At 40.6% G+C, this 24,630-nt stretch overlaps 4 protein-coding genes and 1 pseudogene across 4 annotated transcripts; 3 read left to right on the forward strand and 2 right to left on the reverse strand.

Annotated features, from left to right (window-relative positions):
- Positions 1-131: 131 nt before the first annotated feature.
- LOC121801088 (DELLA protein DWARF8-like) lies at positions 132-1,066 on the forward strand. Its single transcript, XM_042200546.1, has 2 exons — positions 132-395; positions 494-1,066. Exons 1-2 carry the CDS (start codon positions 132-134, stop codon positions 1,064-1,066), a joined length of 837 nt encoding a protein of 278 aa, XP_042056480.1.
- A 19-nt stretch (positions 1,067-1,085) lies between these two features.
- Positions 1,086-1,658, forward strand: LOC121801089 (DELLA protein GAIP-like). Its single transcript, XM_042200548.1, has one exon. It carries the CDS (start codon positions 1,086-1,088, stop codon positions 1,656-1,658), a length of 573 nt encoding a protein of 190 aa, XP_042056482.1.
- Positions 1,659-5,242: 3,584 nt separating this feature from the next.
- Positions 5,243-6,199, reverse strand: LOC121801090 (DELLA protein 1-like). Its single transcript, XM_042200549.1, has one exon. The coding sequence runs from the start codon at positions 6,197-6,199 to the stop codon at positions 5,243-5,245; it is 957 nt and encodes a 318-aa protein (XP_042056483.1).
- An 11,029-nt stretch (positions 6,200-17,228) lies between these two features.
- LOC121797879 lies at positions 17,229-19,753 on the reverse strand (annotated as a pseudogene).
- A 1,713-nt stretch (positions 19,754-21,466) lies between these two features.
- On the forward strand, positions 21,467-24,343 carry LOC121798009 (TVP38/TMEM64 family membrane protein YtxB-like). Its single transcript, XM_042196821.1, has 4 exons — positions 21,467-22,059; positions 22,825-23,061; positions 23,155-23,372; positions 24,040-24,343. The coding sequence occupies exons 1-4, from the start codon at positions 21,790-21,792 to the stop codon at positions 24,215-24,217; spliced, it is 903 nt and encodes a 300-aa protein (XP_042052755.1). The 5' UTR covers positions 21,467-21,789; the 3' UTR covers positions 24,218-24,343.
- Positions 24,344-24,630: the final 287 nt, after the last annotated feature.

The following is a 24,630-nucleotide window of genomic DNA, read 5'->3' on the forward strand; positions in this document are numbered from 1 at the left end:
ACTATTAACCATTAAAGAGTATAAACAGTAGTACAAAATAAAAAAAATCTGTATGATTGACGCAATTAACTTAATTCTTAATTACTATTTGTTTTGTCTTAGCCTACTAAGAAACTTATCGTTACAATTTCATGTCTTTTGTCGTGAAATTTTCAGCTGTAGATGATCACGCCTTAGAATTTTCAGCTTATAGCCGCGGCAAGAACTATTTAGATGAAGATTTCTTTGACGATTTCACCAATTCAGCTCATTTGCTTCATGATGATGTGTTGAAAAGAGTTGTTTCAATTAACTCTCCAAAAAAGCCATTCAACATTCTGAACAAGTATGCAAGCAGATGCAGAAGATTGAATGGTGACAATTTGAATTTCTCAATTTATGAGAGAGAAAGTCAGGTGATTTCCAGCCCATCTGTTGAGACTTTGATCCATTTAGGTGCTGAGAAGTTCATCAAATCCTCCTCCGAAGTGAGTGATGAGCTCTCTGTTCTTAGCCACCCTTATCCGAGCTCGAGGAGGATTGTGTTGGAGTTCGTCTCGTGCAGTGCTTGCTGTCATGCGCGGAGAAGGTTGACAAGGAGGAGTACGAGGAGGCGTACGAGCTCTTGCTCAAGTGTGATAGAATGAGCTCTAGTAAAGGCAGTGTGGTGGAGAGGCTACTTTTCTATTTCTCGGAAGGTTTGTATGAGAGGATTGATAGGGAAACGTGGCGAGTCACACATAAAGGGCTGGGGAAGAAGTTCGAGGATCCTCTGGTGGCCGTGAGGAGCTCGGATGAGACCATGATCGCCTTCCACAACGAGCTCCCTGTCTCTCAGATCACCAAGTTTGCGGGGATGCAAGCTGTGGTGGATAATGTAGGCGAGGCGAGGAAGGTGCATTTCATTGATTTCGAGATAAGGAAAGGTATACAATGCATAATCTTGATGCAGGCTCTAGTGGATAGGTGTGGGGATCCTTTAGATAGTCCGAGGATTAGTGCTGTGTGTGTTGGGGGGGAGACGAGGGCGGGTGTTGAGGCGTCTGGCGAGCTTTGCTGGCTCGTTGGGGTTGTCGTTTTCCTTTGAGGTGGTTGTGGTGGAGGATATGTTGGAGCTTGATGAGAAGAGTTTTTCTAGGGTGGATGTTGACGAGGTTGTGGTTGTGTATGCGGAATACACGTTGAGTTACATGATTGGAGGGCCGGACCGGCTTCATCACGTGATGAAGGTGGCGAGAGGGCTTAGGTTTCGCGTGATGGTGGTGGCGGAGGTGGAGGCGAATTGCAACTCCCCGATTTTTGTGGAGAGATTTGTGGAAGCTATGTTGTTTTATGGTGCTTACTTCGAGTCCATGGCAGGGTGCGTAAAGAGTGAGGAGCATAGATGCATTGCTGAAGCCACGTGCTTTGGCTCGTCGATAAGGAATGTGGTGGCAGCCGAGGGGAGGAAGAGGAAGATCCGGCATGTGGGGATAGGTGTTTGGAGGGCCTTTTTTGCGCGTTTTGTGTTTGAGGAGACGGAGTTGAGCATGTCCTCGGTGTACCAGGCGAACCTCGTGGTGAAGAACTTCGCTTCGGGAAGCTTCTTCACCTTTGGTATAGATGGGAAGAGCTTGATCATTGGGTGGAAGGGGACACCAATGAGTTCTATCTCTGCTTGGAGGTTTGATTTGTTCTAATGGAAATTCTATAACTTCATTTTTACGCAACAAATGTTAAGCGCATAATGGAAATTGTATACATTTTATGTTTTAAACCTTTCAAACCAATAATTTAATCAACAAGTTGCAACGCGCAACACATTTAATTCATCAACTTTATCACAACTGTAGGAAGTAACTAAAATGCTCAACTTTTATTTAATAAGTTCAGTTTTGCCATTATTTCATGAGATTTTATTACAACATAGTATAAGAAAAAAATAATTAAGATGGTGGACAATTGTAAACGCAAAGACAAGAGTATACGCCCGTTGAACCACTTTCTTCAATGCATTGTCCAAATTCATTGATTTTAAAGCATTCTTCTCTGCAATTTGGGAGGTAGCAACTATTTATTTCTGACATTTTTTGGCATCGATTTTGGGCATCCGCAAATTTGACTGCTGTAGGGATCAGACATAGATCAGATTCACTATTTACCAAGACCTCTTTGTTCTTAGTTAGGGAGCTCAGTCAAACTCCAACCACACGACTGATATTACAATTCTAGGTTACAAAGAACTTGAATACAGAATATAGAATATGGATCTATCTATTACACAAGACTAAGATCCTTTTCTATCTCCAGCTTCTTCTACCTGCACACTTGACAAACAAATCAGTACCACAAGGAATAGATCCTCTCGGATCTAACACAGTTACACGAGTAAACACAAGATGCAAGTAATGAACACAGAAGAAGTCGATGCTTCGGCTCAGACACTCGCCGATAGCACAAGCTTATTCTCAAGAACTCAGATCCACAAGGAGCATAGTAGAATCAACCAGTGATTAACCTCACACTCCATATTCTAGCTCAAACCGACTCCAAAACACCAGATCTAAACCGTTCGAGAACGAACTCACACAGAAATGAAGTCTGTTATTTATCCATATTTATGATTGTCAAAAATAGGTTTTTAATCATGTAACAACAGCATTTATTAACGCATGTTTTGAATAAAAATAAATTATGTGATTTTAATAACTACTATTGCAAAAAAAAGTAATAGTATATAAATTATACTAGTTTCTTTAGAATTATGTGATTTCTTTAGAAAATGTATATGAGTACATTTTATTTTACACCTTTCGTCATAAAAAATTTAATCGACAAGTTGCATTGTGCAACCCATTTAATTCACCCACCTTACCACCACAAATGTTGGAAATAACTAAAAAGCTCAACTTTTATTAAATAAGTGTAGTTTTTGCATTATTTCATGGGATATTATTAAAATATATAAGAAAAAGTTGATTACGATGGTGGACAATTGTAAACGCAAACACAAGAGTATACCCCCGTTGAACCACTTCCTTCAATGCATTGTCCAAATCCATTGATTTTTAAAGCATTCATCTCTGCATTTTGGGAGGTAGCACCTATTTCTTTCTAATATTTTTCGGCATCGATTCACAAATTTGACCACAACTACAATAATAAAAAGGATTAGGAATATATAAATTGCTAGGCGAAGTGTATAAAACATACTCCTACCAAAAATTTAAATTATAGTTTTAACCTATCTACACTCATGAATTTATCATTGTTGTATATTTTGTAAATATATGTTTATTTGTAAAACATTTTCCATATCAATGAAAAGGTTGAGTGTTGATGCAGAAAAATGATTGATAGGACATGGAGTATCAAATAAGAATCGTCACTCTGATATGCATAGTCTAGGGAATCGTTTTTCGGTGTGTGAGCTGTAATTAAAAGAATTTTATACAAAACTGAAATTAATAGTGATAAAATGAGGAAAATGAGGAAAATGTGCCATTTGAGAACTTGATTTTATATGATCCAATTGCCTCTGTATATATTTGATTGTTGGATGGGGAAAAGATCGGTTTGTGTTCGTACAAAACAATGGTGCTCTATATACTGTAAAAGAAAGATAAAAATTATTTAAATTGTATATGCAAGATGTCTTTAAATTTTAAATTGATTTTCTTATTAATTACACGGAGTATTAGCTTTTCCTTACTAAATTACTCTTATTAGTATTTGTAAAGTTATATTAGTGTCAAATTACATGGATGATGTGTGCAAATAAGAAGATAGGGAAGATTAATACTGTAAAAAGGATACCATTTATATATGGAAATGAAGTGTATTTTTTTACAAACTTGAGAGATTGATTAGTGAATACAATCGTGAAATTCATGTGTATTTGTTTCATCACGTTAGGAAGTTTGAGGGCTAATTTGGTTTGTCGGTTAGGAATTGGAGTTCTGGTTCGATTTAATAGCCTGAAAAATAGAAATAACAAAGATAAGAGAATAAAACAAATTGGACATAATAACACACGAATTTGCTTGGTTCAGTCAATGTGATCTACGTCCAAGTCCAAGGCTGGAGGAAGAAAATTTCAGTACTATTGTGAAGATCATTACAAAATGCTAACCCAATATTTTAAAAGATTTGAGAAAAGCTTTGTTTTGATGGAGTATTGGTGCATTAATATAACTATTCTCTAGTAACCCATTTATAGCCAAATTGAGGAAGAGTCCACAAAGTTTGCTCACAAATCTCATGTACACTACCAAAATTTTCACATGTGAGAAGACATATTTCAGCTGAGAATAAGGAGCCAAAATCTTCTTGACTAATTTTTTTAAAGTAAATGCAATCTTTCATCCATTTTAGAAAAGATTACCAAATCTTATGCTGTGTGTAAATAATTGAAAACTAGTGCAATATACATCAAACTGAATTTCCATATATCAAGATATTCTCAGACTCTGCAGTCAATTTTTTGTATATATCAACTATATAACTAATTAAAAGGAAAAGGATTGGCATATGCTGCTAAACTAGATTATTGCTTGCTAAACCAAAGTTAATTTTAGATTGCATTTGTAAAAGAAATTGGCATGATTAAAATTTCATGTGCTTTTTTCATCTTATGAATATTATTGAGAGCCACTTTGGTTTCATCACCTTGTCTGTCTGCATTGTTTTCATCAATTTTTGTCTTCAAATCACTGTCACAATATATCCATGTCTTGGATAAGTGTGCTATATTACAATCATTTGAAACATAGAATAAAAGGAAAGTAGCATTAGAAAACAATTGTAACTAAAGTTGTTCATGCCAAACACAGCTGTTCAAACTACTTACCAAACAAAGGTCATGCAACAGAAATCAAGATAGACTCAAATGAACCCAAAAAAAAGAATATTTCAAGTTTAATTCTTGAAGTTATAAGAAAAAGGCAATTTGTAAGCAAACATGATGAGATATTTTGTAGTAGCATTTGTTATAAATCTATTTGGGATGTTTCTGTATGATAATTGGGAACTTCCAAGCAGACACAAATCGCAGAGGGATTCCTTTCCAGCAAAGAATCATGCTTTTCCCATTCATGCCGAGGCTGCAGCTGCTCCAACATGCCCTCACTCCGATCATCAGACGCGCTTGACATAGAGACGCCTCGCTCATCTCCGTCCCCAAAATCCCGAATCTTGAGAAGTACTCCCTCCAGAAATCAATCCTGCGGTGATGACTAAAGCCAATGCCACCAGTGTCCTCATTCATAACACCGTTGCAGATCGATTATTGAAAGTGGAGTCTCTCAATTACATCGATGCAACGCCTCTCCCCTTCGAGGCAGCTCTCTAGGCAGTCCACAACAGCACTAGACATAGACAGCGCGCCTCTGAAACGCTCACCAAAGCTTGAAGTGGTGAAACTCTCTTCCACATCAACGGCAACCATCACATGAGGATTGAGCCTTTTAAGGCCTCTTAATAAGCCCTCCACATTTTTGGTGCAGGCTGCCAACCAATGGAGGCTGTGATCCATGAAAACTGCCACTTTTTCGCCTTCCTCGGGCTCAAAATGAACGTTAGCAAGCGCACTCTTCTCTGCAAGGAGTGTTTTGAAGACAAGAGGGATGTTCATGGACTCTGCAATGGAGGAGAGAAGTTTGCCACTCTCTGCTACATTGTATACCGGTGAGCAGACTGCAGTGATCTTGAGCTGCTTCAGTTGGCAGTTTTTTCGGTTGGATAGAGCTTGCATCATCACTATCCAGTAAGAGCAGAGCTTTCTGCATATGTCGATGAAGTGGATTTTCTCTGCCGATGACAAGCTGTCCAAGATGGTCTGAATTGCAGCATAGTTGGAGATTTGGATAAGTGGGAGTTTCTGCTCACAAGCTATGATAGCATCTTTGATATCTCTCATTTCTGCTTCCAAATCGAAACGGTTTACTTGCCTCTCCAAATCGATTCTGCATTTCTTGGCATCAATTCTTTCTCTTAAGTATTTGGCATAGCAAGTGAGGACTCTCTCAATGGGGAGATGGCCTGACGTTGGAACGGAGACGAGGTGGCTTTCAGCTTGATCGTAGTCTTCGTTTAAGAAATCCTCAGCAGCATAGAGAAGCATCAAAACATGCTTCAAATGATTCTCATTTTGACTAGAGAGAGCAGATTTGAAGCCAAGTGATTCTGCAATATTGAAGAAATCACCTGTTTTGAGAGATGTGGGGTGGAATTGAAGAGCCATTGACTATTGTTACCGCAGACAATGCTTGAGAAGTTAAGGCACAACGCGTCTCGTTTCTTTGATCTGTCTAGAGATGGTTTGGCGCGGCCTCTCTCAGACGCTTCGTTTGAGTCCTGTACTTGCTCAACAGAGCGAATGAGCCCTGCAAGTTAGAGGGAGATATTTGGAACTTGCTCTTCTCCGCCATAGCTGGAAGAATGGATGAAGTGATGAGAGAGGAGCTTTCGGTTTTATAACAGTATCACCTGCCATTTCTTGAGATAAACGAAGAGGAAGGTGCAGAGAAGGAAAGACAAATATTCTTACAACATAACTAGAGTTGACATTCTTTCTTTGTTATGTCGTCTGGTAATGAAATAAAATGGAATTTTAGGACGTTTGTTAGTCTGTCGATCAGTTCATCAGCCGCTTTAAATGCAGAGGAGAGATCTCAAGACATGACAGAGGAAGTTCTTCTTTGTGATTGTGACATTTCCTAAGGAATTTTCACTCATGAACTGACAAAAACTCCAAGGTTCAGGTGATCTTTATGCATATATATTTTTATAATAGATTTGATAACTGATGATGTGGCGAATTTTTGATGGGAATAAATGCAAGTAATAAACGATCACAACACGGAAAATTACGTGGTTCGATTTACTGAGGTAAATCTACGTCCACGGGAAGAAGAGAGGGCAAATTTGTATTGCTTGGTCTCGCTTACAGATTACAATACTGATTTGCTATAAGATTCAGGATCTAGAGAGCTTAACCCTGTCTATCTGATCTAAGTTCTATTTATACATTCGAACTAAGATCGTGGTTTGCAGCCCTGGTAGTGGGGTTGATAACTGCTTAATACCACTAAATAGATCGTGGGTGTAATGGAGGTCGTGGAGATCCTGCATGGGTCCACTATCTCCTTGTTCGGTCGAATACTGAGACCGAACTGCTGAACTTTGCCGATCAGCTTTTGCCGATCTGAGAGTTGAGCTCGATTGGTCGGCTTTTACCGAGCTATAGGCTGTGACCGAACTCTTTGGTTGTGCCGAACTGATACTACCGAGCTATAGGCTGTGACCGAACTCTTTGGTTGTGCCGAACTGATACTCTTTCTTGGGTTTTGGGCTGATGGGCCGTCACTGCTATTGGGCTCGCAATTATTGTTTAGTTGTTTAGTTCGTATCCCATCACCACCCCCCCCGAAAAGCGAAGTGAATCACTTCGGCGTTTTGGATAAGTGTAAGGGGGAGGCCGACGTCAGGGGACGTGCTCTGCACGTGTCTGCATTAAATGCGACAGCAAATCCGGCCAGAGAATCCAGAAAAAGTGGGATTTGAAACGGTGCGACGAATTTGAAATGCCTTTGCGAATCTGATAAATATTTCCTCTCTTCATCATTGGAATACTTTTGCGATTATTTCTTCTGTATTCTCTCTCTTTTTCGTAAAATTTTCTTCCGCTTCTTCAAGAATTTCTTCAGAGACTTTCGACCATCAAAGAGTAAGAATCATGTCTTCTTCTTCTGAATATGTTTCTGAATCAGGTAGTGGTAGGAAGGGGGGTAAGGGGTCTTCTGGCCGGAAAAGGTCCGGGGAGAAGACGGTAGAATATTTTCACAGCATTTTGAGTAAGGATACTGTGATATCCTTACACGGAAAATATTTTCTTCCTGGGGGGTTAGTGGTGATTCCCGACGACATTCATAGGGCTAACTCGCCGCCGGAGGGTTATGCCACCGTTTACGAAGCCTGCTTAGAATGCGGGCTTCGTTTCCCTCTTCCCCTTGCCTTTGTAGAGCTTCTTGAGTTTTTTCAACTTCCTTTAGGTCAGGTGACTCCAAATTCTTGGAGGCACTTATCGGCCTTTGCTGCCGAGCTGCGTAGACTAAAAAAGGATCTGTCTCTGAGGGCAATCCTTAATTTCTTTCAGTTTAAGAGAAAGGGATCCTGGTTTTACTTGATCCCTTTACAGCCCTTCAGAGCATTCTGTAAAACCAAATGGCCGAAGTGGCAAAATCGTTTCTTTTTTTACAATAGGACAGCGGCTCCGGACTTTTCCTGGAGAGGGCCGAAGTCCGTAATTCCTCATCCTCGGGTAGAACCGTTGGACGAGCTCGAGGGCGAGCTCAATAAGATTCCCATGATTAGGAAACAGTATTCGGAATCTGAGCTCGTCAAGGGTGACTTCGTGTTCGATTCCTCGTCTTCGGACGAAGAGACTGAGGGTGAGGATTTCTTTTTTATGCTTTACTGCTTTAGCGGCGAAAACTAACTTTGTTTTCTCGCTTTTTGGCAGTGAACATGCTGAGCAGGCTAGGTCGCAAATCCTCCGAATCCAAGGAGCCGGAGAAACAGAGAGCCACCAGCTCGGCGTCTGATGCCGAGAAGAATCCGAAGAGGCAGAAGACCTCTTCGAGTCAGTCTTCGGATCCAAAAAAGCCGGAATCGACTTCGGCAAAGGGGAAGGCGAAGACTCAGAAACCCCCAAAAGCGCCACAGAGAGACATTGTCCTGGGGGGTTGTGGATCCGGAGCGGTTGCGGCCACTTCGGAACATATCTCTGAGCCCTTTTTATGGCCAAAGGACTTTGTGGAGGTGAATTTCCTTCTTGATTTTCTGGTTTTGCTTCTTTCCTATATTTTTTGTGGCCCCTCTGTTGACTTTTTTCCTTTTTCCATTTTCAGAGGAACAATATGCTCTGCAAGCTCGTCACAGTTGAACTCTCTAAAGCGTCCAGCGATTATGATGAGATGCAGAGGAATTTGAATGCTGCTCGTCACCAGGCCGAACAGGCTCGGGCAGACTTTGAGGAGGCAAGGGCCGCTAGGATCTCGGCTCAGGATGAAGCCCAGCGTGCCAAAAACCAGCTCATCATCCAGAGAGAGCAGTCGAAACAGAGGGAGGCTGCTGCCGTGGTTGCTCAGGGGGAGGCTCTCCGTGTTTACACGGAGAAACTCTTTTTGAGCAATCAATTTTCGGCCCTTATCGGCGATCTGCTGAAATTGATGACCGATAACGCTGAGCAGGAACCCGGGGTCGTTTTGCCGCTGTATGGCCGAGAGATTGCAGCGCGCCTCCAGAGTCTGCCGCTCCTTGAGGAGCTTGCGTCTTCATCGGTCCTGCTTTCTGCTGAACGAGTCCGTAATTGCCGTGCTGACCGTGACGAGAACATGGAGGCCATCTTTGCCTCCTTGGGGCCTGTTTCACCCGCTTCAATTTTCAAAGAGGGTGAGCAGGAAAATGAGGCCGGCCGGGAGACCGAGCAGGAGGATCAGCAGACCGGCGATGGGGGCGCCGAGCAGGAGGGAGGGAGTAGGGAGGCCGAGGCTGAGACCGAGGTAGACAAGGAGAAAGAAGCTGAAACCCACAGAGAAGCCGGAGACGAAACTGGCGAAGTATGATTTCGTCTCCCTTCTCTTAGTTTAGTTTCTTTCTTTCTATTTGTAAAATGGCCTTGAAGCCCTCCTTGTGTAAATTTTTTCTTTGAATGAAAAAATTCTCCTTTCTACACTCGTGTCTTCTTTATAGCTTTTCTTAATCTCTTTTACTCCTATTGTGGTTTACTGCCTGCTCGGTAAACTGAAATGCCGAACTGACATAGCTGCTTCGTATTCTTTACTCTAAGGAGCTGGAGGTACTTCACTGGAAGCGGCTATACTCTTCGGCTTTAAATGAAGCTGAGAAAAAAGCTATAGATGACCAGATGAAGTATGATGAACTCTTGGCTCGTTTAGTGGAGCTGGAGTCCAACAATAAGGACTTAGAGTCCATAAGGAGAGATCTAGAGGCCGAGCTGAATACTGTCATCGCTGAGAGGACTGCATATGAAGACTTCATCAGCGGGCGCGGGGGAATGACTATATCCGAAGTTCAGAATCAAGTTGATGAACTGTGGGAGAAGCTTCATGTACTCCGGAAGAACAATGTGCTGGAGAGCTCGGCTTGCCAACAAGTTGTGAAATCATTGCGGCGCTTGGCTTCTCTGTACGACATCATTCTTTCCCGGCGTCCCGCGATCGAGAGATTCCTTAGCCGTTTCCCGCTAACAGACGCTCACGCTCCAACTCAAACCTCGGATCCACTTACTCAAACTTCTACTCCAAATCAGCACCGGACTCAGGAGCAACCGGAAACGTCAAGACAAGAACGTACTCCAAGTCAGCAACGGACTCAGGAGCAACCGGAAACGTCAAGACAAGAACCTACTCCAAGTCAGCAACGGACTCAGGAGCAACCAGAAACGTCAAGACAAGAACGCCCTGAAGTTCGTAGAGGAGTGGTGAATATGAGTGAGCAAGATCAGCGAATGCTTCGTGAAGAGACTCTTCGCCGCCGAGGTGCTAGAACTTCCCGGACTCAGAGAAGAGGCGGTAGGTCGATCAGAGCATCTCGTCCACCTACTGATTCTTCAACTGCTCGGAACGCCCGAACTCAGCATCATGAGGACTTTTTGGATAGGTGGCTCAACTTTAGCAACCGTAGACAGTAGAGTAGTCCTTTGTAATGGTGCAACGCATTCTCGTAGGGCAGCGGAATTGTATGCCCAACAAGACTTAGTAAATGAAATTTTTTCATTTCGCTTCTATCACTGCGTATTTACAGTTCAGCGATTTTTTATTTCATTTATTGTACTCGTCCTCGGTCTTATGAAGTAAACTCTTCTTTGACCGGACTGAGTTAGTGTCCTTATTTGGCGAGTTTTATCGCTTGGATTGGACTTTCCCTGTACTCGTCCTCGGTCTTATGAAGTAAACTCTTCTTTGACCGGACCGAGTTAGTGTCCTTATTTGGCGAGTTTTATCGCTTGGATTGGACTTTCCCTGTACTCGTCCTCGGTCTTATGAAGTAAACTCTTCTTTGACCGGACTGAGTTAGTGTCCTTATTTGGCGAGTTTTATCGCTTGGATTGGACTTTCCCTAGTTAACCGAAGTGGTTTTCGGCTTATTGCAGTTCGTTTCAGACGAATTGCTTGTTTCTTAAGCTGAATTGTGGAGTCTTGTATCTTCCTTAGAAGCTTGGACTCACAATTGTCTTTAATAATTGATCTAAAAAGGGGATCAGCCTTTAAAGAACAATATACCTCAGTAACATTTATAAGAGACAAAACGCACATAGAGAGACAAAACGCACATAGAGAGACAAATAAAAAGGACGAAAAAGATTTTAATCTTTTAAAAAACGACAAGTATAAAGAACAATACAAATATGAAAGCACATACCCCTAGGACCGAACTAGACACAAGACTGACCGGACCTTGTCTCTTACAAATAGAACTTCTTGAGGTTGGAAATATGCCATGTTCGGGGTACTTGTTCTCCTGACATGTGGGTTAATTTATAAGACCCTTTTCCCAGGACTTCTGACACCCGATACGGACCTTCCCATGTGGGTTCGAGTTTGCCCAGCTTTTCTGCTCGGCTTACTTCATTGTTTCTCAATACGAGATCTCCCACTTGAAACTGCAGCTTTTTCACCCTTTGGTTATAATACCGGGTTACTTGCTCCTTGTACTTGGCTTCTTTTATGAAGGCCAATTCTCTTCTTTCTTCGGCAAGATCTAGTTCGGCTCTCAGCCCGTCGTCATTCAGTTCTGTTGAGAAACTAAGAGTTCGGGGGCTGGGTATGCCGATCTCAACCGGAATTACGGCTTCAGTGCCGTACACTAGACTGTACGGAGTTTCACCGTTGGAGGTTTTTGGTGTAGTTCGGTAAGACCATAGGACTTGAGGAAGATTTTCTACCCATTGTCCTTTGGCTTGTTCTAACCGAGTTTTTAATCCTTTCACCAAAATACGGTTTGTTACTTCCGTTTGTCCGTTTGCTTGTGGGTGAGAGACCGAAGTGAACCGCTGTTGAATATTCAACTCTTGGCACCAATTCTTGAATGTTTTGTCAGTAAACTGAGTCCCATTATCCGAAATGAGGATATGGGGTATGCCAAATCGGCAAACTATGTTCTTCCAGACAAAATCTAATGCCTTTGAGCTCGTTATCGTAGCTAATGGTTCAGCCTCCACCCACTTTGTGAAGTAATCCACGGCAACGATCAAGAATTTCATTTGCCGGGGAGCTTGTGGTAGTGGTCCTACTATGTCTATGCCCCATTGCATAAAAGGCCAAGGGCTTTGCATAGCACATAGATCAGTCTGCGGCGTCCTTGGGATATTTGCATGGATTTGGCATTTCGTACATTTCTTAACTAGCTGTACTGCTTCTTGTACCAAAGTTGGCCAATAATATCCCCATCTCAGAACTTTTTTAGCTAATGCTCTAGCTCCGATGTGGCTACCGCAAGATCCTTCATGAACTTCTCTAAGGATGTAATCCGTCTCTTCTGGTCCTACACATCGCAATAACGGTTGAAGGTAGGACTTTCTATATAGGACTCCTTCATGAAGTTCATACCGAAGTGCTCGGCATGTGATTTTCCTTGCTTCTCTCTTATCCTCGGGCAGTTGTCCTTGATCTAGATACTTTAATATTGGCGTCATCCAGTTTGGTGAACTGGTTACTGAGTGTACTTCAGCTTCATCAATGCTTCTGTGCGGTAATTCCTCCACCTTTGAGCTCGGATATGAGGCCAACTTACTTAAAGTATCTGCTCGGCTATTTCCCGCTCTGGGAATGTGGATTATCCGAAAATAAGAGAAATTTCGGCTAATACTTTGCGCTTTGTCCAAGTATTTTTTCATCCTTTCACCACGGGCTTCACTTGTACCCAGCATGTGATTCACTATGACTTGTGAATCACAATGAATTTTGAGAGAGTTGACAAGTAGATGTTGCGCTAACTGAAGTCCGGCAAGAAGGGCTTCGTATTCGGCTTCGTTATTAGTGGTTGGGAATAAGAACTGAAGTGAATAAGTTACTTCGTGTCCGTCGGGAGCGATAAGTAGAATACCAGCTCCACTTCCTGTCTTATTCGAAGCTCCATCTACGAATCCAATCCAACAGTCCGGCGGCTCTACTTCGGGTTTCTGGGGCTGTGTTAGTTCGTCATTGGTAGGATTTTTCTGTTCGGCAATAATAGGGATTGCCTGATCGAACTTTGCCTCTACAAGAAAATCTGCCAAGGCTTGTCCCTTGATGGCTTTCCGAGGTAGATATTCTATTGAATGTTCTCCCAACTCTATGGCCCACTTGGCAATTCTGCCCGACGCTTCGGGCTTAGTCAAAACTTGCCGAAGTGGAAGATCGGTTAAGACGCACACTTTGTGAGCATAGAAATATGGCCGCAGTCTCCTTGCTGCATTTACTAATGCCAGAGCAATTTTTTCCAGAGGTTGATACCTTGTTTCGGGACCTCTTAATGCTCGGCTTGTAAAGTAGATAGGACGCTGTTTTAGGCCTTCTTCTCGTACAAGCACCGCGCTAATGGTTTGATCTGATGCTGCTAAATATAAGAATATCACTTCGGCATCTGTTGGAGCAGAGAGAGTAGGCAGTTCGGTTAAATAACTTTTGAGTTCGTCAAAAGCCTTTTTCTGTTCGGCTCCCCACTCAAACTTTGGTGCCTTCTTCAAAACATTGAAGAACGGCATTTGCTTTTCGGCTGCTTGGGAAAGGAATCTATTCAGTGCGGCTAGACATCCAGTTAGCCTTTGCACATCATGTATGGACTTCGGCATTGCCATGTTCTGAACAACTTGAACCTTTAGGGGATTTGCCTTGAGTCCTTCCTTTGAAACCCAATAACCCAGAAATTTTCCCGAAGAAGGATATTTTACTTCAAATAATACATCCGCTTTCAGCAATTGGCGGACTTCGTCATGGATGACTTGATTTCTTTCTGCCGCAAAGAGTCTTTGCTTCTGTTTTATAGGCCGGACTGAAGGATCAATATTTAACCGATGTGTAATTACCTCGGGAGACACTCCAGTCATGTCCAACGGAGACCACGCAAAGACATCTTTGTACTCTTTGAGGAGCTGGATGGTCTTTTCCCGGAGTAGAGGTGTTCCCGCGGAACCGATCTTGACCGTTCTGGATGGATCATCTTCGTATAACTGAACTTTCATCGAGTTCGGCTCCGGTGTGACTTCGTTCATTTCGCCTGCCTCTGACTCCGGCTGCTGTGATTGCTATGCTTGATGGTGCCGATCTGATTGTTCGGCACTTTTAAGCGCAATCTGCAAACATTCTTTTGCTCTCTTTTGATCACCTCGGATGACTGCTATCCCTCCTTTAGTGGGGATCTTGATTGTGAGGTGATAAGTAGAGCAAATGGCCCGAACTGTGTTGAGCCAGTCTCTTCCCAGTATGATGTTATACGGGGATCGAACTTTTACCACAAAAAACTCGATCACCGTACTGGAGCTAGTAGGCGCTCTTCCTACCGTAATCGGAAGGCTGATAATACCTTCAGGGCGGGTGTCCTCCTGGGCGAAACTTTTCAGAGGAAGTGGGGCCGGACTGAGCCGAGCTGGATCCACTTCCAGTTTATCAAAACATTCTTTAAAAAGAATGCTAACCGACGCTCCTGTATCCACAAACACTCTGTGGATCAGTTTGTTTGCCACTCCAGCTTGAATGACAATAGCGTCTTGATGAGGAGAAATGGCCGGGACGGGATCTGCATCTGAAAATGTAATTACTTCCTCCTTCTTCAGCCTTTTATGTGTTGGCTCCTCTCGATTGAAGCCTCTGCGCTCTGATTTTAGAGACGATTTAGTCTTCCCGGCTGGGAGAGCGTCAATAGTCTGGATCACTCCATCATATTGCGGCTCGTCATCGTCTTCGGGATCCTGTTGCCTTTTAGGATCCTGAGGAGCGCAGTTCGCACTTCTCTGTTTCTTATTCTTTTTCGGCGGCTTGCTTTGGTATTTTTTTAACGTCCCTGCTTTCACAAGAACATCAATATCTGCTGCCAAATTTCGGCACTCCTCGGTATCGTGACCGTGGCATTGATGGAAGGAGCAATATTTATCCTGACTTCGGCGCGTGGCCGATTTCGTCATCGGCTTTGGTTTTTCGAACATATCAGAATGCAGTTCGAAAATTTCCGCTCTCGACTTGTTCAATGGTACGAACTGAGCGGGTGGTTTCTCAGGATTGAGACGTGGTCCCAATCTGTCTTATACCGGTGCCCTTTGAATTCTTTCAAAAGGAGTTCGGCGAGGATGTCCCTGATCGCTATGATCGGGCTTCCTCTTGTCTCCTCTGGAAGAGCTGTCTAAAGACCGTTTTCGACGGTCTGCCTCATCCGCACGAGAAAACTGGTCCGCAATGTCCCACATCTCTTGAGCTGTTTGCGGACTGCATTCCACGAGCTTTCTGTAGAGAGCTCCTGGCAGAATTCCATTTTGGAATGCCGAAATGACAAGTAGATCATTGAGATCATCTACTTGTAGGCATTCCTTGTGGAATCTTGTCATGAAGTCGCTAATCTTTTCATCGCGACCTTGACGTATAGAAAGCAGCTGAGCCGAAGTGATTCGGGTTTCAGCTTTCTGGAAGAACCTCCTATGAAAAGCATCCATTAGATCTCTGTAAGATCTAATGCTGCCTTGAGGGAGGCTATCAAACCACCTTCTTGCGTTCCCGATGAGCAGCTCGGGAAACAGCTTACACATATGAACCTCATTGAGACCTTGGTTCGCCATATTATACTGATAGCGTCCCAGGAAATCATGAGGATCTACTAACCCGTCATAAGTCACTGACGGAGTTCGGTAATTCTGTGGCAACGGAGTTCTGGTGATATCATCCGAAAATGGAGTCTTCAGCGCTCCATACATAGCGAATCCGGCATCTCTACGGTATGGTGGAGATGGAGTTCTCCTGTGATTTCGGTAACAAGGAGGAGAAGGAACATATCGGTGGTGAGGATTCTTTCTCCTGGAAGATACGACACTACTGCGGTAGTGACTTTCATGTCTGGAGGGGGAGGGAGAATCCGCCGTTTTCTTCTCCGGCTTCTGGCTCTTTTGCAGGAATGTTAAGAACTCATCCTGCTTCTCAGCCAAGAACAACTTGACAGCCTCATTCAAATCGTGCTGCTGGGGAGGCTCGGTGCGATGACTTTTTGAGTGGTTTGTTCTTTCACCGTGAGAACTGGAGGCAGATTTCTCCCGAGGCTGTTTTCCAGACCTACGGGCTGGACTAGCTTCCTCACGTTAATCACGGACGGAAGTATGGGTATTATGTGATCTGGTACGCATTTTTTGGTGGAAAAGGATCAAAAACTCGCTTTTATCACAGTTTTGGTTCTCTGTTTCCCACAGACGGCGCCAGTGATGAACGATCACAACACGGAAAATTACGTGGTTCGATTTACTGAGGTGAATCTACGTCCACGGGAAGAAGAGAGGGCAAATTTGTATTGCTTGGTCTCGCTTACAGATTACAATACTGATTTGCTATAAGATTCAGGATCTAGAGAGCTTAACCCTGTCTATCTGATCTAAGTTCTATTTCGAACTAAGATCGTGGTTTGCAGCCCTGGTAGTGGGGTTGATAACTGCTTAATACCACTAAATAGATCGTGGGTGTAATGGAGGTCGTGGAGATCCTGCATGGGTCCACTATCTCCTTGTTCGGTCGAACACTGAGACCGAACTGCTGAACTTTGCCGATCAGCTTTTGCCGATCTGAGAGTTGAGCTCGATTGGTCGGCTTTTACCGAGCTATAGGCTGTGACCGAACTCTTTGGTTGTGCCGAACTGATACTACCGAGCTATAGGCTGTGACCGAACTCTTTGGTTGTGCCGAACTGATACTCTTTCTTGGGTTTTGAGCTGATGGGCCGTCACTGCTATTGGGCTCGCAATTATTGTTTAGTTGTTTAGTTCGTATCCCATCAATAACTTTTACTTGTGTTTCACTTTTGAAAACAAAAAGTGGAGAAGGAATCAGTAGCAAATGCCTGTAATAATCTAAAAAAAAAAGTCCTCTTACATTTGCGATAATATTTAAGTGCTGATAAAACGTGCGTCAACCATGTAATAGTAGTATATAGTATTACATTATTTTCACTTTTGAGACACAAAAATAAAACAATTTTGCTTGTGTAAAGCAGTAAAGGAACTGCAATGAACACCTTTGAAATATAAATAAGTGATTCTATAGCAATAACAATAACACTAGTAGTAGTTACACATCAATTGGTTGGACGAAACCTCACTAGGGTTTGATTGGTCCCCTAATTTGTGATCATGTTATCCAAAAAGGTCAAATACTCTATTTTTAATCCTTTCTACTCTGTTTTGGTACATCATCAAGCTAGCCTTAAATAAACTCTCAACATGTCAGGAGTTTCTGCAAACATACCGCTAGACATATGTGAAAAGCTTTGAATCAAGAAACCATACGACCAACTGTGTTCATTGGTAGCTCTCTCGCGCTCCCTATCTTTTCTTCGTCTCCAATGCCTCAAGAGAGTTTGCATCAGCGTAATAGAGTTGTGAGTCACACTCCGCCTCCAACAACATGAAAAACTGTATCTTGCTGTCTCATTAGGCAGCAGCCTCTTTCTTTCGAGCCCACAGCATCACAAGGGAGAATCCCATCAACGACATAATCACAGTCTGCTTAATTCACCAAAAGAAGACAATCAAATCAGTAGTAAAGAGGGTAAAGCTGCAGCTTTTCTTAACATATATGATGTAAGAATCGTGGCTGTCTTCTTTTGAACGAAGGATGTGGTTATGGACTTACGGAGATAGCCGGGGGATGCTGACAAGAGGGTCTTCGAAGAACTTATTGGCAAGCGCAAGGCCTAAAAGACTGCTTTGCATGCCTGTCCAAGGGTGTAGGAATCAGTTCAACTCCATATCATTGTTCATCCTGATTGTATAAATAGTTGTATCTTAGAGATAAAGCCGACCTGTCTCGTATGATAGTGTTCTTTACAGAGGTTTTACATCAGGCAGATCACGAAAAGCTAGACCGGTGAGGGAGTATCCGGCAATGAATGCTGACAAATGGAATGCAATCACCAGCAGCAGCACTGAAATCCCAGAAGGGGACATCACTGATTCAACGTTGATAGCAAGTGGTGCTCCAACGCAGAGTGCAGTCACAAACACTGAGAGAGGAGGCAGAATTGGACGAATTGCAGTGCAAAGTTTAGGAAAGATCTGCAGGTGTGAGACAAGAAAAAGTAAGACACTACTGTACAAAAACAAGCAAATTTGGATTAGTCTATACCTATTCAAGAGCAACCCGGTGGCGATAGGAGTGACAACAATCTGCAGAATATTGGAAACCATTCCTTTCACGTCAACGGGCAGCTTAGTCCCGATAAGCAGTAACGACAAGAAGGGTGTGACAAAGTCTGCTGAAGCAGTGGACAGAGATGTCATGACGATGCTAAGCGGAGCCATTTCTGGATCTGTCAAAAATGTGGCATAATTCGAGAGCTGCGCCCCACTAACACAAGATGTTAACATGATCCCAACAGCTGAAACACAGAGTAGCCAAAGTTAGGCCTTTTTAATCACTTCTCATGAAAACACTCACCAAGAAATCTAACCTAGGGGAGTTGGGAGACCGAAGATTGTCATTGAAATCGTGCCAAAAATATATCCAAAGAGAGGCTTTATGACAAACTGTCCAATGTAGCCAGCAGAAATGGCTGCTGGTCTCCTAAACGCTTCAAGAAAATCCTTCTCGCTTGAATTAACTCCGACAGCAAACATCAGAAAGCCTAATGCTGGAGCATAATACCTAATGATTTAAATTATCATAATTTAAGCTGTTAATATGAACACACATTAACAGTAATGAGCAATCAAAAACCTCGTCTACTATATATGATCACCTAACCATCTTTTGTAGAACAATGCAACAGAAGAGCATACCAATTAAGTCAGACAAAAAACTCTATCATTTGACTATTTTGAGTAATCGAACACACCTGTTAGTGAACCAAGTGAATGAAGGCGGGTACACAAGAACCAATATTGTGCTGGCTAGAACCACTTGAGGCAGAAAAGAATTTGCTCCTTTCAAAATGGCGAGTAAGGAAACTTTCTCCTGAATCTGAAGGCAGAAGTAAATTTACCTCAATTTAGTATTGTGATAAGGCTATCAAAAGCCATGTTCTAACAGGAGTAAGATATTTCAAGAATCATTCTTTAAGATTTTATCCTAGATTTGAAGAAGATACAGACATGAAAGATACCTTAGGAGAATCAGATTCGTGCTCGAATGATGATACATTATCAGGAGCATACTTGCTGATTAATGAGAATCTACCTAATCCACCTATATTGGTTAAATTACAAAAAAAAATTACAAAAAAATTAATGTGAGCTAAAATAAGAAAAGAAGAAGTCACCAGAGGCTGGATGATAAAGGAAGGTTGAGGAACGAAGCCGTGAAAAAGAGAAGAGGGATTTATTAAACAAAAGTCAAAACTTTTTCACTTGATCTCGGTTTTATTTTTTGACCAACCTGAAAAGTGTGAGGAATTGTGGCGGGATGAACGATGGGGGATTGACTGGGAAATTTGGGGAAAGATGGAAGGCAGTGGAAGGTGTGAGAGTGGTGGAGTAGGTTGCCATTGACGCTCATGATTCTAATCGAACAGTTGAGAGAGAGAGAGAGTGTGTCAAATGTACTTTATAGTCTGTGCAGATCTTATGTTAGCAATACCATCATTTGAGCAGATTTATATATAGTTTGTACTAATACATTAAAAAATATTACTAAAACTTTTAATTTTATAAATTCATGAAAATAAAAACTCGATTAGTTGTTCTACTTATTTATTTGAAGTTACGGATAAAACAATCAAATCGAGTTTTTATTTTTATAAAATTTGTAAAATTATAACATTTTTTAACACATTTATTAGAATCAAATTAAATATATAAAACAAAATAAACAATGCTAAACATATGTCGAAAAGTGTCAAATATTACAATGTTTATGCTGATAATATTTATTCATTAAACATTTATGTCTAATAACAGTATAAAGTAATCAATTTATATAAATTCAAAATCTTCTAATATTTCAATATTAAAAAAATACACTTCACATATACTCCATATACTAGTAGTACTATATAACTGAAGTAAATACTTATATACATAAGCATTGAATTTAGCATGTATTTAAAAAAAGATTCCTTGCTTGGGAACATATAGAGGGTTTTTTTTCAAACTTTAATTTGTTTACTAATTCTCAAAATTGCTATTAGAACTTCTTTTTTTCTTTGTTTAGGAAAATAAATTAATTAACCATGCGAAAACATCTCATTCTATAATCTGCAAATGGTATTATTTATTAATATGAATCAAACATACACTGGTGGCAAGGGAATAAATTAATAAAGTTAAACAATTTTAATTAGTTGTCTGATTGCATGCCAAATTATTCCTTTCTAGATTCCATTATCTTCCATTTTGTCACTTTGTTGATTAAATAAATTAATTAACCATGCGAAAACCTTCTTTGCAAGTGGCTCGCCACGTCAGCCAAAACATGTTCCTCAAAATTATTTTGCCAAACGTTTTACCTAAAATTTTTTAAATAGTGTTTCTATTTTTATTTTCATTATATCCCTTATCTTGTGAACGGAGGAATGTTAAAAAAAATTAATAATTAAAAGTGAAAAAAAAGAGTACAAGCAATGAATTTGTGAAAATCTTTTAGCTTAAAAGCTTCGATTGAAATATGCATTAACTTAGAAGATATTGTTTAGTTCATTATTTTTATTAGGAGGAATGTTAGGATTTGATTTGATATAGTAGGATTTGATTTTTTTTTAATATATTTTTTAAAATATTCTATTGTGAAACTCATGGCCCGATTAAATATAATCTCTGAAATCTTTTCGTATATTCCACTTTTTAATTTCTTAAATATTTTCTCTAAACTAAATTACTAGTACTCCATTTCAACAAACTTTAATTAAATATGTGAGGATATCAGATTGTCACATGATTAACTATTTTGATTATCTGATAGATATAATTTGATGTGCTAATTTTAGATATATATTTCTCCTAATTGATATGATATAGTATAATACACACGGGTAGACATAATATGATGTGCGATTATATTTTCCAGAGTTGCGAATTCTCAAATTAATTAAGACTTATTTTCAGGGGAAATAAAATGTGACTCATTTTTCGGAAGCTAATATCTGAATCGGCCTATTTCAGGAATTTTGTTCCATTTTTTTATTACTATTATATATACAATAAAACAAATGCAATAATTTTGTATATCGCATTTTTAAATATACATTATTCGAAGGCAATCATATATTCATATTAATACATTATAATACGCAATCGACATCATATTTACGACAAATTCAAAGCAACATTACTTGACACGTTTTATAGTTTTGCCACTTTATTAAAACAAGTGTTGTTTACGTATTAAAAGAATAAACTAATAAGAGCTCTGCTTTTCAAATTCCTTCTTTCAACAAATTCAGATGTTTCTCTGCCAAATTCTGCTGTTTTTCTTCCTCACAACTAAGAGAGGATCATGAAATTTCCATATTTCGGAGTTACTGAGCTCAAATCCCTGACTCACTCAGGTGTTTCGGGTGTCGGATTTTGGAATTGATTTTCACCATTTGTGTGTTTGATTGCGGCAGCAATTGATTGATCAATAGATTAGGTTTTTGTGTCGGCGTGACATGACTTGCAATGCTGTGGATGAGGAGGATCGCAGGCTCGTGGAGGATTACGTGAAATTGGAGGGTGGCGGCGGCGGCCAGTGGCATGCTGAGACGTCGACGTCTGGTTGTTGCGGAGGCGACACAGGCGGAGGCGATGAGGCTTCCTCTGATGGTGGGTGGTGGTTGTGGTCTTTGTGGTGGTGGGTGAAACTTGTGCTGGTGGTCTTGTTTGTTGCCGTTTTGGGCGCGGTTTTCTTCAAATGGATCGGACCCTTTTTCATGGATAAGGTTAATTCTGTTTCTGATTTATCCACAAAATTGATGTTTTGCTCGTAAAATTGAGGAGTTTTCAGTGAACGCATGGTTTTCTCATTTGTTTGTTGTTCCTCTGTTACATAAATTTTTGATAAAGTGTTTTCTTTTCTTTTTTTATAATGTCTCATGCTTGTGGTTTCTTGCTGATATTACCCTGTGGAGTTTACTCTCAATTCTTGATTAAAATTCTAGCACTTTAGTTATCATTGGCTGTTAGATATGTAGTTATTGTTAAAGCTAGATATGCACTTTTCATTCAATCAGTGTTATATATGCTGGGCTCTTAATAATCATAATTAAGTTCCATTAGCTGTGATGCATTCGACAAGTTATTGTCATTCCACGATTGACGTAATGTCTGGAAACTGATCTTTTTGTCCTTACATGGATCCAGTTGCTGAATATCTCTGGAGTAATATATCCAAATACTCATTTGATAATTGTTTTGATTAGTCTGATGCTATTGTTTAAATTATCCAGAGAAAGGTGTCATAGGCCCACAATGTAAGATCGTTTTGGCTGTAGAATATCATGTTAATTGTTAGATGCGATGCAAATATGCAATAGTTTATCCCAGGAATGTAATCTGATGGCTTCTCATAATTGCATCTCTTGAGTCTAGACCATTTCATGTAAGCCAAGAGACAGTTGGAAATCATTCACACATGTTCACAATATTTATTGTAACATTATTACCCTAGGTATGTTCTAATTGAATATGCTTTTTATGTTTTCCAGGAAATTATACCCATGATAAATTGGGTGCAGAGTACTTTCAGCACAACTATTTTAGGACTCATAGTGTTTGCTTCTCTGGCAATATTCCCAGTATTTCTTATACCTTCTACACCATCCAAGTGGGTTGCTGGGATGACTTTTGGTTATGGTTATGGTTTTCTGTTGATCACTGCTGGAGTTTTGATTGGCAGTTCTATTCCTTATTTCATTGGTTCATTATTCTACCATAGAATCCATGTATGTCAAGCAACTTACTTCACTTTTGTATTTTTCTTGTGCTCCGGCTTTTATACTCCACAATAAGCACACACCATATCTTCTCACATGCAGGCATGGTTAGAAAGGCACCCAAAGCGAGCTTCGATCATAAGACTGGCTGGCGAAGGAAACTGGTTTAGTCAGTTTCGAGCTGTTTCTTTGATTAGGATTTCCCCATTCCCTTATATCATATATAACTACTGTGCCGTGGCTACAGATGTGAGATATGTTCCTTATTTGTTGGGGACTGCGGTGGGAATGGTGCCAGATATAATTGTTGCACTTTACACGTGAGAACTCCTTGCTTCACTCCTCTGTGTGTGTGTGAATCTCTGGATTTTCTTACTATCTGTCTATAAAAATATGCAAAATAAATAGAGTTGAAGTTTTTTGTTGGTCTCTACTAAAGCACATTTGTTTTCAGTACTGACAAATACAGTCCATGAACTTTGAACATGTAAATGTCAATTCATATGCAGTATCGGTCTCATTTTTTAAATGAGTTCTATATTCAACACCAGGTAGTTCCACTTAAGATATTTTTATTATGTTTATGATTATTCTCTCTGTTTTTCCTGTGAAGATTACATAATTTTGAATCCACATGTCCTTTTGGAAACTAGGCTGTGGAGAACTTATTGTTCTTTGTACTACTTCACCACCACTTGCTATGAAATTTTGATGTCAATTTGCTTCTGATCGAAATATTGCTTGCTTTCCTTTTTGCATGATTATATGCCCTCTATGATTCCTGTCTTCTGTTCCTTTACTCTATTATGGTTCTGATTCTCGATCCGATTCTGTAGCTTTGTATGAGAATGTCTTTATAACAGGAATGCCATTTTCTGACATTCCTGGTTTCCGTTAGCATCTAAACATTGTCATGTGCCCAAAGTGTGCTAACATCCTACTCTGTGTGCCCAAAGTGTGCTTACAGTTCGTGCTTGCTGTTTGTAGAGGGATCCTGATTAAAACATTAGCTAATGCTTCACAAGATGGGAAGCCTATGCCAGTTTCCCAGATGGTGATTAACGTGGCCGGGTTTTGCATCACTGTGAGCGCGACTGTAGCAGTGACGTGGTATGCAAAGAGGCGACTGAAGGAACTACAGATGCAAGAGGAGCTTTTGTTGTAGGCAAAACTGAAGATGGATGCCTAAATATGAATCAACAACTGTGCTTGTCATACATTGGTATGTATCGACTAAAGTCATATATAGACTTATGTATGTACTCAACAAATGGAAACCACAGGTTCTTTACAATGGTGTTATTCCTTTCTTTTTCTAATGTGAATACATATATTTATACGAACCCATTTCTTCAAATGACATTACTTTGACTGAATAAAGTATATAGTATTTCTTATTCACACCCAGTAACTGATTCTAAGTTGGTAATTTAATTTTACTTAGACATTATATATTAAAAATTTTAAAAATTGAATTTTGATTCAACTAAAACAATAACAGAGGTCCTTTATTTTATTTCGTATTCCTACAATTTAAATGGAAGAAATAAAAATGCTTGTCAGCCTGAAAATGGTATT

Source organism: Salvia splendens, chromosome 4 (genome assembly GCF_004379255.2).
Source record: "Salvia splendens isolate huo1 chromosome 4, SspV2, whole genome shotgun sequence".
In the NCBI taxonomy this organism is placed as follows: domain Eukaryota; kingdom Viridiplantae; phylum Streptophyta; class Magnoliopsida; order Lamiales; family Lamiaceae; genus Salvia; species Salvia splendens.